The following is a 19778-nucleotide window of genomic DNA, read 5'->3' as shown; positions in this document are numbered from 1 at the left end:
TCCAAATATTATCTTTCTCAGTGCAGTACAAGACTCCTCTAGTCCCCTTTCATTTGGCAAGAGGACACTAGGGGGTCTGCAGGATTGAGTAATTTTTGATATTGTGGTAAGATTAGTTTTTGTAAAGTGTAGGGATTGTGCTTAATGTATGTAGACATTTTCTGATGATAATTGCAGTGTGCAGGGCCATTTAGAGCTGTGAAGTACTAACTTTCCTCTGTTCCCCTTCATTCCTAATGGCTGCACCCCACTTCCTGATCCCAACAAACAACTACAGCACAACAACAACAATCTGCCAGTTTTTCCCTCTGTTTTAAATCACTGGGAATTTAAAATCTGTTTGTTCAACTTGTTTGTAGAAAAAAACATTTAGAGGCACTCATATTGGGTTCTAGTGACTTATAATAGACCGTAACACATTAAAACATTTCTGTAAGTGTTTGTTTCAGGCTGAGTAAAACCACACGATTGTTTGGACTTGGCAATGTAAGTATATTTTATTTACAATTCTATAAACAAGATGATTCAATGCAAGATCTTCTTGGAAAAAGGTAAGAAAAACAAGTGATCCGTCCATTAAGGGGTTTTGTGTCTGTGTGTGTCTGTGTTAATGCATGCCTGTGTATCACAACTGTTGTGTGCGTGTGTAACTATTATTTAAGACATTCTCAGTTGCAGTCATAATACAAGCGCAGTACAATCTCCGCAACCCTATTCACACTGAACCAGACTCTATTTACAATTCATTCAAATGTGAGCTCGGCTGACTGTACACGGCGACAACAGGCATCCAGAAACAAACCAAAGCACTGATATTAACAAGTAAGCATGCATACGGCAGAATGAGGACATGATCAGAGGCAAACTCTCAAGTCAAGGTTAAGAAAGCAAGTTCTGTTGCAGCATGTGTTATTTCTCTTCTGAAGACTTAAAAAAGAAAAAGGATAAATTAAAATAACAGAAAAGTGGAGAAGTTATGTTGGTGATTGTTTGTTGACCTGTTTTCACAGATGTGGAGACCCCTCAGCATAAAGTGCTCTGCAGTGCCGACACTAGCCAGGATGTGCTAGTCTTTTCAACAAACAGCAGTGGTTTCTCAGCTCCAGAAAATGGGAAACGGCCTGTTTTTGCATCTAACCACGACTTGCACACAAGCTCGCGAGCTAAGCCACATTTTCAATTCACTCGGTTTCTTTCGTGTAAAAAGTTCTCCGGCGCTGTGCTGCGCGGGGAGGAAGTTTTGCATGAAAAGACCAAGTGCTGGTTGGGTGAAAAACCTGGCCCTTTGATGCAACCCCTTAGAGACTGGAAATGAGAAAGACTGCTGCAGCAGGAGAGAGGAAGAGAGAGGGGGTCCCCAGGCGAAACATGGCTTAATGTAGGGTGTCTCAAACATCAACCTTACTCGACTGTTTCATCAGAATTTTCTGTTAAATCTCTAGAAATAGTCACTAACCTTAAGCGTTATGATCATAGGTATAAAAAGGGGAAAATACAATTTAAGCATCTACATAATCCGATATATATAACCTTCATAATATCAGCTTTGTCATTCAGATACATAAAGCTCTTATTCATATACAAACACACACATGCTTGCATCATCTTCACTGGTAGACAAGATTAGTCATATCCCTTATATTAGTGCCATTATTAGTGCTTTCAAATGAAAAAATCATCTAAAAACCTTCAAAGTGTAGATATTAACAAAAGTAGTTCCTATTGAAAAATACTTGATATCCATTTTAGCTTACAGTACGTGTTGTATTGCAGTATATGTAAAGAAATGCTATTCATCACTGTGGCTAAGCCCTAGTTGGAAGTGATATGTTGAGTACGGTACTCTCACCTATCCTTAAACTTAAGTAAACTTATTCCAGCTTGCTAAGGTTAAACAGCTGATCAGGAAGTTTGACATTGAACATGAAGTACATTTCTGAGAGTAAAAGGACAGAAACAAGGTTAAATAAGTCAGCTAATAAGATACAGAAGGAAAAAATCGAATATGTGAGTTAGATGGGTTCTTCAGTGCATGCTCAGGGATCCTATACAAACATCTAACGCCAGGTAATCCTGACTTTACAAAAGGTGCAAGTTCAGTGTTTTTTTCAGCCACTTCTCCAGCAAGCGGTTTCCTCAAAAAAAAGCTCCTTTTTGGCAGGCGGTGAAATGAAAGCTTTCTGGCTTCAACAGCGAAGGGAACGAGGAGGTGGATTCTCCCGTCCTTTCTCCCTCTGGTCTCGTTTCCTCTCTCCTCTGGGAGCGAACCGTTGGCGTCGCCCTCTCTCTTTTACACCACGGTGCTGACAGACGGGTCAGACAAGTTGAGTTGGCCCGTGATGTCAGTGGGTGGGTACTGCTGCAGAAGTGAAGAGAGATAGGAGGACAAGAGAGGAGGGGAGACACATAACAGGGAGTCATTCCTGGACACACTGGAAGCTTGTTTTTCTAGCAGTGTTAGTCTAACTATAGATGAGGACAAAATTATTAGCCCCCTAAGAAAAATCAGAGGTTTTCTGAGCACTTCCCAAGTGCCATTTAACAGAGCAAGACATTTTTAACACAGGTTTTCCTAATTTTATTTTGGATGCTCACATTATTTTACTCTGAAATTACAGCCACAGCACAAACCAATGTTGTGCAATGATGTCCTGTGCACAACACATGTTAAGAGGCCATTTTTTTTCACACAAGAAATAAACTGGAATACAGCCTGGTTCAAAAAACGAAACGTGTCTCATTAGCTCATGTCCTCTCACTGTACGGGGCGTGAATTTTTTTTGTACCACAATCGTTAGATTATACTTAGGAAAAACCTCACTGCACACTGATTGCTGTGTCTCATTTGACTGACAGATAGCTTGACAGGCAGGCACTACTTCCAAAAGGCCGGCTTTGGTGCTAGCTTAGCTGACAGGAAGTCGAGCTCAGTGGGTGGAATCGTGTCTGCCGTTGGTTGATCCAAAGTTCGGTTGAGACAGTGATTTCAGTACGAAGGCTGCCACAGATTGGCTTCAAAAGCTGTTTGAGTCTGCCTATTGTAATCAAACGACTGACGTCACACAGGCTTTGTCCAATTCTTTCTACAGTCTATGGTCAGAGCAGATGTCAAATGTTTGCAGTCAGCTGTGTGCAGGTTTGATTCAGTATCATGAGTAGTGCTTCAACTGGCCAGCTGTTGACGGTGTCTCTGAACTGATGTTTCGCTCGTCTTTAGTCCAAGATAGTTCAACAAGATCTAAATTCTGGAATGAGATTGCAGGAATCATGAGCAAAATATTTAATTCTCATAATTCTGTAACTCATAATGCAGAGAAATGCCATGTGAATTTACAGTGCATCTGTATGTCATGCAGCAAGCATTTGCGTAGACAGGTACGGGTCAAACTGGTCAAAACGCGGTTTAAAATAAGCGACAGTTTGGTGCTCTAACTCCACTTAATTCACTCATCTTGCTTGAGAAAGAAGATCAGTACTAAACTATAATACTATGTACTAGCACTAACTACTGCTGTTCTAAATTTTATACCTCATTTCATGAACCTGACATAGACGGCATTTGGGAAAGGGCAGAGCCTTCGAAAGAAAACTCGGAGAGTGATCGGATGAACGTTCTTTCTGTTACATCTTTATGGGCCAATCAGAGCAACAAATTGTCTTTGTTTTTCTTCCTTTAACGAAGAAATGTCATCAAGTTCTGATAAAACTGACGCTATAGCAGCATCCACGCTAATCTCTTCCGCCATAATTGCACCAGCCTCTTGTCGCCGCTTGCTTACGTCACGACTCTGCCGTGCCCAAAAGTACTGCCTCTTACTCCTGATTAGTAAGATGGACTCGCCAGTGAGAAACACTGAAATGGGCGAATTCATCTGCTTTGCAAAGCTTGCAAAGTGGCCAGTAGGCTTAAAAGTTTAAATTCCAACCCTGCTAAAGATCCAGAACAACTTCCAAGACACTCATGAATGACAGCCAAGTCAGGAATTGTAGTCTGAAAGAAGACCATCACTAGAGTCCTGCACAGGGACGGACTAAGAAAACATCCACTTCTGCAGGAAGCAGACTGAAGCCAGACTGAAGTCTGCTAAGGACAACCTGGAGAAAGACTATGCTTTCTGGAAGCATTTCCTCAGGTTAGATGAGACCAAACTAGAGCTCTTTGGACAAAAAGACACGTTGCTATAACTGGAGAAAGAAGAGGGATGGTTTAACCCAAAGAACATTGTCCCCACAGGGAAGCAGAGCGGTGGGAGTATTAAGCTGTAGGGATGCTTCTGGAACTGTCAATGTCATAAAGGAGGAAGGAATCACAAAGAAAGAAGAACATGACGATTCTGTATGAAAACCTCGATCAGTCAGCAGCAAAACTAGGTCTGGGATTGTTGCTTTGTTTTCAAACACGACAACGAATCAAAACATATGTGGCTTTTGGCAAAGAACTACATCCAGAAGACCAAAGTGATTTGGTCCAGTTTGAAAATCTGTTAGGTGAACTGAAGACCAAGGTCCATGCCTGAAGACCATCAAATCTGGAGGAGCTTGAGAGATTCGCCAAAGAAGAATGGGCTGGGATTCCTCAAGAGACGAGTCTGAGACTTCTTGAAAAATACAACAAACATCTGTAGGCTGTTATCCAGCGAAAAAAGGAGGCACAACTGACTATTAGCATCAGGGGGGCTAATAATTTAGACCCTGGTAGTTTTTGGATAAAGTAAGCATCCAAAATTAAACTAGGACATTTGCAAGAGCTATTAAAATTTCCTTGCTCTCTTTAACAGCACTTGGGAAATACTTTAAAAAGTCAGACATTTTCATAGTGGTGCTAATAGTTTCGTCTTCATCTGTACCTAAGCATTCATGTTTGTTTTAATCCAAGAACTCCTTTGCTTCTTTTCTGCAGAAATGTAGAAGCAGGAGGGTTCTCTAGCCTCTCTCAGGCAGACCAACATTTCCTAGTTCTTGTTGAATCTCTTTAGTTTGTGTTTTCGTCAAACAGATTGGTTGTGCCTGAGGTGGGCTAGATGGGAGCAGACGTTAAGGTCCCGAGTCTAGACAACAGCAGATTTGATTCAGGAATAATTTGTTTTTCGGCCTTGAAACAGGGGTAGCACAAACAGCTCATTTGGAGTCCAATGCATGCACACCAGAGGGTTTTCTAATTCCAGCAGGAGAAAGAGGAGGAGAAGATTTTTAGGCTGATTCAAAGTGCTGTTGTGTGGGATTCTTACGTCCTGTCCCGGCTTCACTGTGCTTCTTTTAAAGCAGAGAGTGTTGAATTGTAGGCGTCTACAGTGCTGAAAGGGGAAGCTGGATCCCGATTCCATGCATGTGCCTAGTTTCTATGGTAACATTGATTTTGCTTCTGACTGAGCCTTTTGATGCTCAGAGTACTCTAAAAGTAGTAAGACATCATTTTACAATGCTGCGGCTGCTTGTGCAGCCTTGAGCAAAACGTGGAAGCAATAATTAGTAAGACATTGTTAATATTTGCATTGACATCATAATGGAGCTGGCAGCATGCAGATTATTTTGTTGCAGCTTCATGTTTAGAACACAGTGAGACTGGGCGGAGTGATAAACCAGTCTGTATTTCCAGCATGTCAATCTTAATCCTGGCTCACAGCTCAACATTGGAAAAACCTGTTTAATTACATCCAATGTGAAAGAAAGCAGCTTTTGTTTGAACATTGAATGCATTAAAAATTAATTAGGACATGAATGAATTTCAGCACCATAACAAGGGAGAGTCTTGCCTCAGCGAGGCCGCCTCACATGGAATTTTTCTGTTTTATGTGCCTCTCATTTCAAGCTGTTAGAGCCAGTACATTCAAGCGTGTGAGCTTCAGAAGCTCTTCTGATGCAGATAACATGCTGACAGATGAGGGAACATCCACTCTGAGTGGTAAAAGATCCAATTTGCTAAACAAAAGATGAGTCAGAGAGGATGTTTCTCATCTCCTTGACCCGCAAGTTGCATCATTTTATGGCTTATAGCCCCCCTTTGGTTCTCCCCATGTCTTGTACCTTGAGGAGCTGTTAACAGCGCACCCTACTGGGGTCAAGTAGACCAGCAGAAAAGACACTTAACTGACATCACATCCACAGTTAAGGATTTGAAGGTAAATTTAACAGGGCTAAGGTGATTCCTTCTATGATACTAGAGAGATTATTTCTACTTATTCTACTGCGACTACAGCTATGACAGTCATTGGCATGCTTGCAGAGGGAGAGAGGAGCAGTGTGGCATGTGGGTGAGGGACACTGACACTCAAGTCCATTGATATCCATTAATATAAAATAATAACATTGATATAAAATCAAAATAATGGTCAAAGACTGAAGATGGCACATCTTTGGATCGGAGCATCTTTTTTTCATGTTACACTAAATCCTGTTTAATTTTTCCACGTTGAGCCATTTTTTTTCCAACATAGGCTCTCAAAGCAGCATCCAGACCCTCAGACATATTAACAATGGAGATCCCACTCTTCGTCTCTTCAATCCAGAACAAATCTATAGAGAAACCTCCAGGGGAGAGTAAAGTTGGTGTGACTCAATGCAAAAACATCCATAATGTTGAAATAAAAACATCACAGGGAAAATAAAACAAGAGAGAAAGACAGAAATTCAAATTAAAACACATATAAACTTTTACATTAGCTTAGCTTTCATAGGCTACATCTCCCCTGGGAAACACATTCAAATCACAAAGTTAGTACAGCAACCTTTTGTCTGAAGGGTCTCTGCTATTGCAGAGATTTTTTAAGTATTTCCTTTTAAACACAAATGCCAGATTTGGACAACCTTTGTCTGTAGGAGCAACTGGGCATTTACAGCTGTAGGTCAGTAGTTTGTCAGAACACCTCAAGCAAAATGTCCCAAATGCAGTGAGCAGGACGTTTCTACTTTACTGTGAAGAAACTGAAAGAAAACCTGACACTCTCATTGTGCCACAACCAGCCTGTTCTCATTTTAACGTTGTCAAATACAGCAGCTTGGTCAGCAGTCATACACGATAAAGGTGGCGCTGTAGGTACTCAGTCTGTGCCATTTCTGACTGATATCCTCTGGTTTATGTTTTTAAGCCTGGTGATCTAGGAAAGATGAGTGTCCTAAACCTCTTTGGTTTGATAGCGTGCCCTGCCAATATAAAATAGTGACTTCTTTCAAGAGGTTTTACCTTAATGATTTACTCCAAATATATTATAACTCCTGCCACTTATGGAACAACATGACATACATTACTTATTCAAACAATACATTTTTTAAAGTGTTGTCAGTTTTAAAGTTAAAATTGATTGCTGTTTTTTAAAGAGCAAATGACAATTAATTGCAGTTTTGTTCAGGTCACGTATGGGAGCATACTTGGTCAGTTTAAGAACCTAACCTCATCACCTGTACTGCTCTGGCCTCCTGATGGCCATTGTCCAGGCCTGCACCAGGCCCATGCCCCATCTCTACAGGTATCCTCCCAGCTGGCCTCTCCATGACACATGCGGTCACCCCAGTGTCTGGACAGGCCCACTGGGTCCTGGGCACCCATAATGCAGTAAGCTGACCTCCAATTTCCACATACAGCAACCACGCCACGATCCACCGGTGAATCGTACTGCAGAGCAAATCGCTCCCTCTCTAGTCTATCAGAGTATTTACACAGCCAGCGCTCCAGTCTGGCAGCAGCTCATCCCGGGAGCACCACTTCGTTCCACTTCATTCAGATATGCTGCAGGTCTATTTTCAGCGCCGGCCGCTGCCAAACTGTGTCAATTCCCGTTGATCAGAAAGCTCCAAACAGGGACTCACAAGCATAGAATATCTAGTTCTTTCAAAATACAACACAATGCACAGACTCCAAATCATAAATCATCACTATTGTCAACATTATGTCTCATTCTACAGCGCGAGAAAACATTAACATTTTAACGTCCTATTGTACTCATCCAATGGCAGAAGCAATAATCTCATGGATCTATGCCGGATTGGATGATACATTCACCCCAAAAGGTAAAGTAGTCCTCTGATGAAGTACTATTACTGTGAGAACTTGCAGTTCTCCTGTGATCTCTGCCTGCTGATCAGGGCTGCACGCTGCAGTATAGCGCTCTAGACATGCTTCCAGTGGGCGAGGTCGCTCGCCTTCAGCCACAGCAAACCAGCAGTGCTTTGGTGTGTGGTGCAAATAGACACATGGTCTTACCAATGATATCGCTGAAGAGAAGTTGTCACAAAGAAGTTCAGGTGGCGCCTCTAGTCATCAGTCAACGTCCAGGCCTCAAAGAGTATAGTAAGAGCATAAGGACCAAGGACCAAAAGGTTCTGACTTTTGTTGCAAAGGCAGCTGAAAGGGTGCTGGCGTCCATTGCCTCCAGATTCTCAGGGTTGCACCCCCACACCTTTAAACTACAACGCACGTAAACACCTATGAATAAAAGATCTGTGCAGAGGTAGTACGACTGCAGATAGGCAAAGCCTTTGGAGCCCTCACTGAAATCCCACAACAAGCATCAATCAGGTAGATTAAACATTGCTGGTGGTGCTGAGGTGTCTTGATTGGTTCTCAACAGTTTTGGCTTAACTTGGGGCAGTCTTTCCAGGTTGGAGCATGGAACATGAGTTTAAATGGCTTATCTTAAATGTAATTATTTTACTATCTGAAACACTTTTTAACTTGATATTGACAATGTGAAAAAAATCCTGCTAGTGTTTTGATTTGGGAATCAAACAAAGGCCAAGAAATGTACCCTATGATGTAGATTTTTTGATTATTATTGAAATGGGTGCTGCACAGCTACACCAGTGTGGGGAGGAGGGAGTAGACAGCTTTATTGTCAAATTCAGTGTTAACCATTGTTATGAATTCAAAAAAATATGCAGGAGTGCATGTACAAAATGACTCACTGACCTTTTTAAAAGTTACAGTTTCATTTCTCTCCCTTTGTCAGTGACCCAGTAAAGCTAAGAGATATGCTCAAGAAACGGTTCTTTGTTATACTTTTAAACTGCAATTGTACTGTTTAAACTAAAGATTCTTAACTAGCTGTTTTGATGAAACAAATAAAGAATTATTTTGAAATAAGAAAAGGAACTTCTGGTAGGTTACAAGATTAGCCTCTCTACAAAGAAAAGTGAAAATGAAGGTGCTAAAGGGAATGGTTCTGCAAACACAGCACCATCTCTAACAATAAAGGAGACATGTCTCTTATCACAGAGCACAGTTTACTTCATGACTCGCCCACTGAGCTTTCTGGGAGTTTTTACTAAAATGGGACATTGAAAGGTGCAGCAGTGTCCTTATTTTCCACAACTGTGAGAGCAGAGTGATGAAACTGAGTAGAGTCCAGCTGCTGCAGTGCTACAGAAGCTTAGTTATGGTTCACATCAAAGCATCAGAGTGCATTTAAAAAAAATGAAATACTGTTATTTTCAGACCTTAATCTTAACACTATAAAAGTGTTAAAGGGTGACTGCCTTTTTAAAAGTCTTACTAAGAACCTCTGGGCCCCTTAACATAACCAACTAGAACTGTGTTTTGGGGCCAGTTGGGTTCAGTTGCTAGAGGAAGCACCCATATACAGAGACTACAGTCCTCAATGTAATGGTCACAGGTTCAAATCCTGATCCTGTTTGGTGCATTTCTTCTCCCACTCTCTCCCCATATTTCCTGACACACCAGATAGACTGTTTCATGTATCTGTTGAATGGATATAGTGCAGTCACAACATACAACAAAACCCACCCGTAACAATGGCAAACTCATGCCGAGGCAGGTTGACAGAAACCCTAACCCTTTTTCAGTGCTGTTCCTTGCTCTTTATCTAATAAAGAAATGTGATCCAGTTCTGATAAACCTGCCAGTACAGGTTTCTGCAGACACAGTGATGTAAAAAAGTCCACCACTGCTCTTTAATGTCTCATTACGCTTAAAAAAAAAACAAAAAAAAAAAAAAAACCCAACTCAGACAGCCCAGTGGACAAAAGTCATCTTCAACTTGTGATATCAAACATTTGCTCTTTTATTGCTCCCTTATTTCCTTTTGAACCCATAACAAATTCATTTTTCTGTGGTTAGGTTGATGTCATAACCTTTGAGCCACCCAAAGCTGTTTATTTTCTTTCAAAATAAAAGCAGGACTGTATTCAGACAGGAAGTCAATTTGTCTTAGTCAAAGAAAACCCAACTTTTCAAAATGATTAAAAAAAAAAAAAGTTTTAAAGCAAAATAGTGGAATTTATAAATGTGATAAAAGGGGCACAATATTTGTGATTATTAACTCGAGGAATTTTGAGATAAATCACAATTAAAGATGTTTAATCATTTGACAAGCCCTGTACGTATTTACATGTATTGTCCCATCCTTTTTGGTGGTAGCATTAGCAAGACATTCAAAATAATTCAAAGACTGCATAATTATTTAACCCTTTATGTCTGGAAGGTCAAGTCATTGGTTAAACAGTATTCCTGGCTACTATTGCACCATGAAGACAAAAGGACAAACCAAGAAAATCAGAGAAAGTGTTTTTGAAAAGTATAGGTCAGGGGATGGATACGAAAAAATACAGTTTACAATTCTAATTACTACACTGGAAGGAATACGGCTACATTTAAATACTTTGTTACAGTCGCAATGCCTGTTAGTAAAAACAGTTACACTTTTTATAGAAAATGGTCAATCTGCTCCAAAAACAGATTTGTTAATGTATTGATTGAGTGAAATCATCCTTCAGTAAATCAAATCTGAAACATTACATCATTATTTTAACATATTTGAATGAGGAGACCCATGTGTGTGCCAACCTGAGAAAAGTGTAGTATCAACAGGAATGGGCCATGATTTAAATATCTGAATAGTCATTATTGCTTCAAAAAATACAGCTTTTCATTTAACTATTATCTCACTTTGAAAATAAACAACCCCAGTTACAAAAAAAAAAAAAAAAAAAAAAAGGGACACTGTGTCAAATGCAAATAAAAACAACACAATGTTTGTCAAACCTCATAAACCCACATTTTACACACAATAGAATCTAAACAACATGTCAAAGGTTAAAACTAAGACATTTTACCATTTCATGAAAAATATGAGCTCATTTTGGATTTGATGGCAGCAACACATCTCAAAAATATACGGACAGGGCAACAAAAATGGTTTTAATGTAAACAGACGGAGGAGCATTTTGCAAATAATTTGCTCAACTAGAAACAGCCCAGTAACATGACTGGGTACAAAAGGAGCATTTTAGAGAGGTAGAGTCTCTAAGAAGTAAAGCTGGGAGGAGGTTCACCAATCTGCAACAAAATAAATCTAAACATTTTGAACAATTTAAGAAAAATATTCCTCAACATAAAATTGCGAAGACTTTGAATATCCCACCATCTACACTACATAATTTCGTTGAAAGATTCAGATAATCTGGAGAAATCTCTGTGCACAAGTGACAAGACTGAAGGTCAAGACTGGATGCTTGTGACCTTTAGGCACACTGCCTTAAAAACAGGCGTGATTCTGTACTGGAAATCACTGCATGGGCGAAGGAACACTTCCAGATATCATTTCCTTTCAACTCAGTTTGTGTGTTGCCACTCATGCTAGTTAAGGCTTTATGAGGCAAAGAAATCCTTATGTGAACACGATCCAGAAACACTGCCGTCTTCTCTGGGCCAAAGCTCATTTAAAAATGGACTAAGGCAAAATGGAAAACTGTTCTGTGGTCAGATGAACCAAAAGTTGAAATTATTTTTGGAAACTACAGATCCTGAGTCCTGTGGACTAAAGAGGAGAGGGACCATCCCCCTTGTTATCAGCGCATGGTTCAAAGGCCTGCATCTCTGATGGTACGGGGTTACATCAGTGCCTATAGCATGGAAAGGTTACACATCTGGATAGACACTATCAGTGCTTAAAAGTATTTAGAGGATTTAGAGAAACATATATTCCCATCCAGACGTGTCTGTCATATTCCAGAAAGAAAATGAGAAACCACATTCATGACAGCAGCATGGCTTTGCAGTACAGGGTCATTTCAACACCTGATAGTCCAGGGGTCTTGGTTCGGTTTGTGGCTCAAATTGCAACACTGTTGCACTTTCCTGTGGTTTGGTTTGCATTCACATTGCACTTGATCAAATGAAACCAAACTGTCTGGATAACATCAAGCAATTGTATGTTTGTGGCACTGTCACCCTGAAAAGGAGATGTAGAAGAACAGGAAACCGAACATCCATCTCCATCCACCTGTGCTTTTTTTAACCACATAAATAATAAAACAACATCGAAGTTATGCTGCTTTGGGATTTTTGCTTTTGCCTTGGGGCATTATGAGCAGCCAGTGAGGCAGCGAGCTGCCCAGCATGTCGTTCCTTATATGAGACAAATAAGCCGGTATGAAGAAGGCGAGCCACATGAGACGGAGAGCATGTGGCGTGTTGCCATGGTTACACAGATGCTGAGCAAAGTTCTGACATATTTTGAGTGTAATTAATCACACAACTATATCTGTAAATCATTACACTTTATGCCACTTCCTGCATTTGGTTCACAAGTTGGACCACTTTTCTTTCACACCTCAAACAAACCGCACCACTGTTCGTCTGGAAGTGACCCAAGTCCTGTTGGAGTCTTGAGTTTGTATGAACTTTCCCAGCACTCCAAATGACTATGCGGGAAAACGGACCAGAGTTTGTTTAATGTAGACTAAACAGCTCTGGTGTGAATGCATCTGATTAGTCCAAGTGCTGAACTGGCCTGCCTCAATTCCAGACCTTTCTACAATAAAAACCATTGGTGCAACATGAAAAGAAAATCCGGCAATGAAGACTTAAGACTGTTGAGCAGCTAGAGTGGCTCATCAGACAAGAATGGGACGGCATTACTCTCCGAAAACTCCAGAAACCGGTCTCCTATCTTCCCAGACAGTTGCAGACTGTTGTTAAAAGACAAGGGGACTCAATGGTAAACATGGCACTGTCCCTCCTTTTTTAAAATACCATTAAATTAAAAATTAGTTAACATTTTTCATGAAAGGGTAAAATGACTCAGCTTCAACATCTGATATGTTGTTTAGGTTCTTATTGTAAATAAAACATTGGTTTATGAGGTTTGCCAATCATTGCATTCTGTTTTATTTACATTTGACACAGTGCCTCAACTTTCTGGCACCGGTCTTGTAGTTTTCCCATTATTTTTATTCCTGCTTATAATTTTGTACAACTTGCAGAGGGTGGTCATGACACATTTAATGTTCTCAGTAGACCACTGTTAAATAATAATAATAAAAAAAAAACAGAAGAAGAAATCATTAGTGTCATCATATCACACAACTGATAAGTGGTCTTTTTTACTCTTGCTAAGAATACGATCAATAAAGTTGTCAGTTTTCAAGTAAACAAAAACATGTCTTACATGTCTTGAGCTCAAATAGGTGCAAGTGAAAAGTTATACCTATTAACCCCTTAATGTCAATTTGCATTACATGTGAGTGTTAAACTCACAAAGATTTACATCCAGGTCCATCTGCTCATAATTTGAATATTCCCAGAAGCACATCCCTAGTATCTACAGAATCACCTTTGAAGTGTCTGACTGCTGACCAAGCCGTTGTATTTGGCGAATAGGGAGTAAGAATGTACAGCTGGCAATAAAGAAGTCAAGCAAGGACATTAATATGGTGCTTCAGAAATAAAAATGATAGTTTGTCTTGAAAACACAGTGAGAGTCTCAGGCTTCTCAGCATTTTTGGTAAAAACATCATTTTAACAACGGAGAGGACAGTCTTCACCACCTGAAAATACACCCTGGAAGAGGCATGCACAGTTAAGAGCACAAGGACACTGAAAAATAAAACAATAATTATGACAACTTAAATAATATGACAAAGCAAAAAGAAATTGATTAATAGAAATCCATGAGTGTAATCCTGAAATAGACATGTTGATCACAACACATTAGTTTTCTTCTCTGCAGGACTGGCCATCACGACTACCTTGAAAATGGAGTTTGGAAAAAAAAAGACAGAACACCAGCGCATGCTTTTCAAACCAAAAGCAAACCAACTGCGGCTGTAACCCAAACAGAGGAAGTGCGGGCGGGATTGATGCAAAGAAACAATGGATATACAAAGGTTCAAGCAGTCAAAAGGACAGGACACCGACACAAATATAGAAACACGCTTACGTACAGTTTACACACGCACCACAACGCCACCATTAAAGGACACAATCGCCAGAATCCACGTCCAAACCAGAGGCAGGGAGGAAGAGCAGCCCAAGACAAAACAACCACTGGCAGACTGCTTGCTTTTTATCGCCCCCCTCCTCAAGAGGAACACGCTCCTAATCCCCGGAAACCTTGGCATTTTCGATGCCCCTTCCCCAAATTCAGAGCCCAGCTCCTGGCCTGGCCTGACCTGTTTTTCCTGCACTGATGCCCTCGGGCCTGTAGAGGAGCTACAGATGCTACATGGTGATGGCTGATCGATGGTGATCGGACAGACACGTGGCAGAGGCCGCGGAGCCGTGTGGAAATGGGTGGGTGGAATATGGCACTGTCTCGCGGTCGAGTATGGAGATGCGGAAGAGAGAGGACAGACAAAGAGAAAGGAGAGAGTAGAGACAGCAGAGAAGAAGGAGGGGGAGAGGAGAGAGAGGGAAGATGTTGCTTCTTCGTCTCCTTACCGTGTCTTTGGAGGACCTACGTCTCTTGATGCTGGAGGCCAGGGTGGTACTGATGGACCTAAAAGAGGCTTTCTTTTTGGGGTCGGGCTCTGCTCTACCACTTTTCCTATCCTAAAATGAATATATGTAGAAACATTATTCATGATCTCTGGCTGGGGTGAAAACCGTGGTTCCAGTCTCACCCATTCTCTCTTCCCGCCACCATCACCACCACCACCACCACCACCCAACCCCCAACCCAGTAAATAACCTACTGCCTAAATAGAGGGAGGGTCCTAAATGTGGCGTCCGCAAAGAGGGAGAAAGAGCCAGTTAGATGTCAGAGTGGAATAGTCTGTTCAGTCTGATATGAGGGCATTCATCTACATTTTAAGCAGCACTATCAGAGTGGGGCTGCACGACATGGCACAGTAGTCCTCTAGAAACGTGCTGACACATTCACTTGGCCCCTAGAAATGCATTGGAATGAAAGATGACTAGTAAAGATGTCAGTGGGTGTGATAGCTACTTTACGCGACTGTTCAACTCACTTCTAAATCTCACCAAGCTATCTTATATTAGATATGGAGCTACCCAGCACTTCACCTTTAAGGTATCTATTCTCTCTTTGTTCCTGATGCAGATCAGAGTACACACAGACATTAATGCAATCTATTCAGATGTATTTACCTATATCCTTGCGACACAGCGAGCCAATTTGGTGCCCTCCCTCCCTCATGCCATCAGAGTGCCCCACAGCTACTCTCAACACAATAACTAGGTATTTAAATGCAAATAAAATGCACAAAACTCATATTAAGGTATTCTTACATCCTGAGTCTCTAGAGAGGAAGAGGGCTGCATAGGGGAAAAAAAGAAAAATAACATAAATTTTCCATCCACTTTATCGTTATTACTCTAAAGATCCTTATGCAAAAGCCAAGGGAACCAAAAAGGGCGAGAAAATAAAATAAAAAATAAACTAGCAAAGCAAACATTCACATCCAAAGCCAGGCAGGTATAAAAAGTCAGTAGCTACAGTTTCGGATGCCGTTAATATGCATATCAAATAGGGAAAACAGCAGCGACAAAAGTCAGTAATTGAAGCCCATTTAGTCATTATACCTCAAAGCGGTATAATGGAAATTCACCCCACACACAAGGGAATGGGATGGAGAATGAGATGAAGTGCAAAAGAAAAGAAAGATCTAAGAGGAATGGTTATCTACTGCAGCTGCAAAACATAATCTACCTCTAAGTGCAAAAGAAGAAAAAAGATTTGCGATTCTAAGTGCTTGATTTCATAATCTGAGCAGATGGAGGCTAAAAAAAAAAAGAGAGAAGATGGATGTCAGTAAAATAGGAGAGGAGGATGAGTGAGGAGTTGCAGGGAAGGAAGCCCTTCGGGCAGGGGCAGTGTGGTGTGAATTTCAACATGCCAAAACGTCTCATGGATGGAGAGAGAAGTAAAAAAAGGGAAAACATAGTAGAAGTAAAATAAACACAAAACAAAGAGCATGATGAATCGATCCTGGCCAGCACTGGCCCCGCAGTACATCCTTTTTCATCAGGTCACATGACTAGGCACTTTTGGGGCACATTTTTATCACCCATCACCCCCCCCCCCACTAACCAGCACTTTCCACTCAACACCCTAATGACATTATATCAGGTGGCGAGCTGGCATTAGCTGGCGTTGAGGATAGATGAGAGCTGGTGTGAACCATCGCTTGATTTTAGAGCAATTAAGTGTTTTTCCTGTTGGAAGATGATATCTCATGTTAGTAAATGGAGAAAGTAAGCCTTGCATGACAAATCATTCTAACTGTTCTCGATTCAGGGGAAAAAAAATCTGATGTCTCCTTTTAATCTTTTACTTCCCACCGTTTCTTACACTTCTGAGCCGGAGTGCAGCCCGGCCGCTCTGAGCCCTGATGAGGTGCTGCGTGTGCACAGTCCCGGCCATGCATGGCATGCTGGACCATCGGATGAAGCGTGGCATGGGACTCGCAGAGAACAGCAGCCGCCTGTTTCTTGTCAGAAACAGTTGTGTGCCGCTGCAGTGCATCATCATTATACACCATCATTATACATCATCATTATACAGCATCATTATCATCACGCAATGGGGTTTCTGGCACTTTGTTTCCATCCCAAGCTGACACCAGTTTTAATCAGACAGTGCACTTCTGAGTAACATCTGTTTCAGAGGGAGAGCTTAAAGCCAAACCTGTAGCCTCTCAGTGATGTAGTGGTCCAAGCAGTTTTGTAAAAGACATCTTTAACACTGAACGTTAAACCTAGAGACAGAAATCTGTTTGATGTAAATTTAAAGAACATATTATAGTCAGAAGCACAGGGACCTAAAGAGAAAAACCCAGGAAGTGTTTGATTGGCCAACATTTGTTTGTTCAACATCAATAAATTACAAAAATAAATTTATGAATATATATATTAAAACAACACACGACAACCCTGACAAAGCCTGAGCACAACCACACAGAGATCAGTACAGGGAACATTAACAGGCTTACATGGACGTTAGGGTGACACATATATCTATTAGTACTAACTGTAGGAAAGACTCCCTGTGTGTGACGACACTGCCCCCACCCTTCCTGTGTTCACCACTCTGGCGCGCAGATGGTTGAGTGGTTTGGGGCGCTACCCATGTGTGTGGGCGGCCTGGGTTCGTGGCTGGCCCGGGGTTCTTTGTCTCTCCCCACTCTCTTCCCAGTTTCCGAGTCTATCTGCTGTCCTTCCTCTATCTAATACAGGCATGAAAAGGCCCAAAAATAAAGCTTTAAAAACAAAACAGAAAATGTCCCTGTATCACTCAGAGCACATGAAGCAGTCAGAAGTTCAGAGTTAGATGCTGTTTAGTAAAGAATCAACACGTTAGCAATTAGCATGCTAGCGGTTAGCGTTCCGATTAGCATTAGCATGCTAGCTAAAAGAAGGCAAGTAAATGCATTCATAGCCCCCATATCTTTCCTTAACACTGCTAACATACACACTCTTATTTGTTTTAGTTATGTTGATATTCTCTGTATATGTCTTGGTATTAGGGGGTGCTATTTGGGTTCTCCTTGCTATTGTATGCTAGCATATAGAGTATACTATAAGAGATAGCAATGTTAACAGACAGTGTCTGATTTATGTTTATTGTTTTACAGACCATACACATTCACACTTATAAATCCACCCTTAAATGCAATGTTCATCTTCAACTGTACTAAAGTGAAGTGGAATTAAAGGAGTAAACTCAAGAAGGAAACTGCTTAAGAGTGTTCTTACCGACACACCCTTACCAACACCCATCACCTCAAAGCCAGCATTACAGTCCTTACCTGGTCTTCACCAACACTAACGTACAAATAAAAATCAAGTCAAACTCATTAAAAAGAGCTGAAGGACAGATTTAAAATCGTTTAATTCAGTTAACTGCAGAATAAGCAATTTATCTGTAGAGAATTGCATTTAAATTCCTCCTAAGTCGAGTAGCATCACTACAGTGGACTTCAGTTTCCACCTTGTAATTAATGTGATGTTAAGCACACTGCTGACGGCATCTCCACTACATTCAAAGCGACCAAACTCCTCATTATACACAACATCAAGCCTTCTTTAACTTTAATTAGGTAAAAAAATGCAGCCTTTGTGCAGTTGCAGGGTTAAGAAAATTTGCTAGAGATTACATCCTGGAGAAAGCCTCACGAGGCGACTGGAGGTCCAACAATGAAGCCTCACTGTAAGGATCATATGTACATAAGAGACAAAAGACCTGATCTTACAGCCAACACAAAGCATCTAGGTGTGCATTGCAGGTGTCTTTCCTTTCCACCTGGCACAGGTGTCATTTTAACGCCTAACACTTTCACACTGCAAATAAAGTTGAGCTCCTCTTAGCACCCAGGGTTGAGTGGTCAAGCATCTTACAAAATAACTAGGGATGTCCCGATCAGCAGTTTTGGTGTCAGATCCTGATCCTAATGAAAAATTAAGTATCCACAGATTCCGAGTCCTGATCTGATACTCATACTTGCCTAGATTAGAGTTTCAGTGGTTTTTATTGAGAAAAACAACTCAACTAAACAGAAAAACTACTCGATGTCTCAAATTTATTCCATTTAACTTAGCACTAGAGTTACCAATTTCCTTCCCGATACAAATCCCCAAAAGTCGCACGAGTTCCAGACTCACTGAAAATGCTGCCGCAAGAAATTCAAAGGCATTAATGGCATCACTGGGCGGGCACGATGGCTAGCTTCAAGAGGAAAAACAAGTCAGAGGAAATGATTCATGGTTCAAAAGTTATTCAAACTTTTATAAACTGTGCCACTTCTTGTCGTGTACAACAGCGCGGGTCTGAAAAGCATTTTAACGATCACATTCAGAGAAAAACTGTAACGCAGCCATTCTTTGCTGCTGCAGTGCGTGCTTCAGTTCCTCCTCGCTGTTTTAAAAATGGCAGCTTATGCATGCAGTGCTGCAGTGCACTAACATTTAGCATGGCTAAACAAAGCAAAATATTAAGTTAAACCAAACTGTGTTGGACAGGTGCATAAACTTGTTTATTCACCAATACCTGCATTTTAAGCAGTATCGAATGTATTTCCGATAGTGGTATCGGAATCAGAAAAACTCTACTTAGAACAGCTGACGTCGTTTTAAAACACTTAAAATCAGATTTCTACTCAGAGTGGTGTTACAGTGGTGTTTCACTTTAATAGTCAAAAAATAAACTTGCATATTCACCTAGTGACTCAAAAAGGGGGCTGCACTGCGGCGTAGGGGCTAGTGCTTGCTGTTCTCTCACAGTAAGAAGGTTCCTGGTTTGCATGCGTGGGTTCTCTCTTGGTACCCTGGCTTCCTCCCACCACCAAAGACATGCTCGTTAGGTTTATTGGTTGCTCTAATTGGCCGTAAGTGTAAGTGTGTGAGAGCTGTCCAGGTGTCCAAGTTGGAACCGATCCCAGCTGGCTGGGATAGGCTCCAGACCCCGCGACCCCAAATGGGATAGCAGCATAGATAATGGATGGATGGAAGAATCAAAAATCCACTTAAAGGAGTCAAAACAGCTTGACCTGAGCAGTCTCAAAAATGAATTTCAAAAACAGTGAATTCA

The 19778-nt window shown here is 41.1% G+C and overlaps 1 protein-coding gene across 7 annotated transcripts in view; it reads right to left on the bottom strand.

Moving 5' to 3' along the window:
- Window positions 1-485: 485 nt before the first annotated feature.
- grin1a (glutamate receptor, ionotropic, N-methyl D-aspartate 1a) overlaps window positions 486-19778 on the bottom strand; it is a 71824-nt gene continuing 52531 nt past the window's right edge. For 4 of the 7 annotated variants that reach the window (XM_041811422.1, XM_041811423.1, XM_041811424.1 and 1 more), the window contains 3 exons: window positions 15482-15508; window positions 14672-14782; window positions 486-2359 (listed from right to left, as the gene is read on the bottom strand). In XM_041811422.1, coding sequence (XP_041667356.1) covers window positions 2291-2359; window positions 14672-14782; window positions 15482-15508 — 207 coding nt within the window. In that variant the 3' untranslated portion in view covers window positions 486-2290. The remainder of the gene's footprint in view (window positions 2360-14671; window positions 14783-15481; window positions 15509-19778) is intronic. The other 3 variants (XM_041811426.1, XM_041811427.1, XM_041811428.1) reach the window with 1 other exon arrangement.

Source organism: Cheilinus undulatus, linkage group 17 (assembly GCF_018320785.1).
Source record: "Cheilinus undulatus linkage group 17, ASM1832078v1, whole genome shotgun sequence".
Taxonomy (NCBI): Eukaryota; Metazoa; Chordata; class Actinopteri; order Labriformes; family Labridae; genus Cheilinus; species Cheilinus undulatus.
The sequence above is the reverse complement of the archived record's forward strand: the minus strand, read 5'-3'. Positions and strand labels throughout refer to the sequence as shown.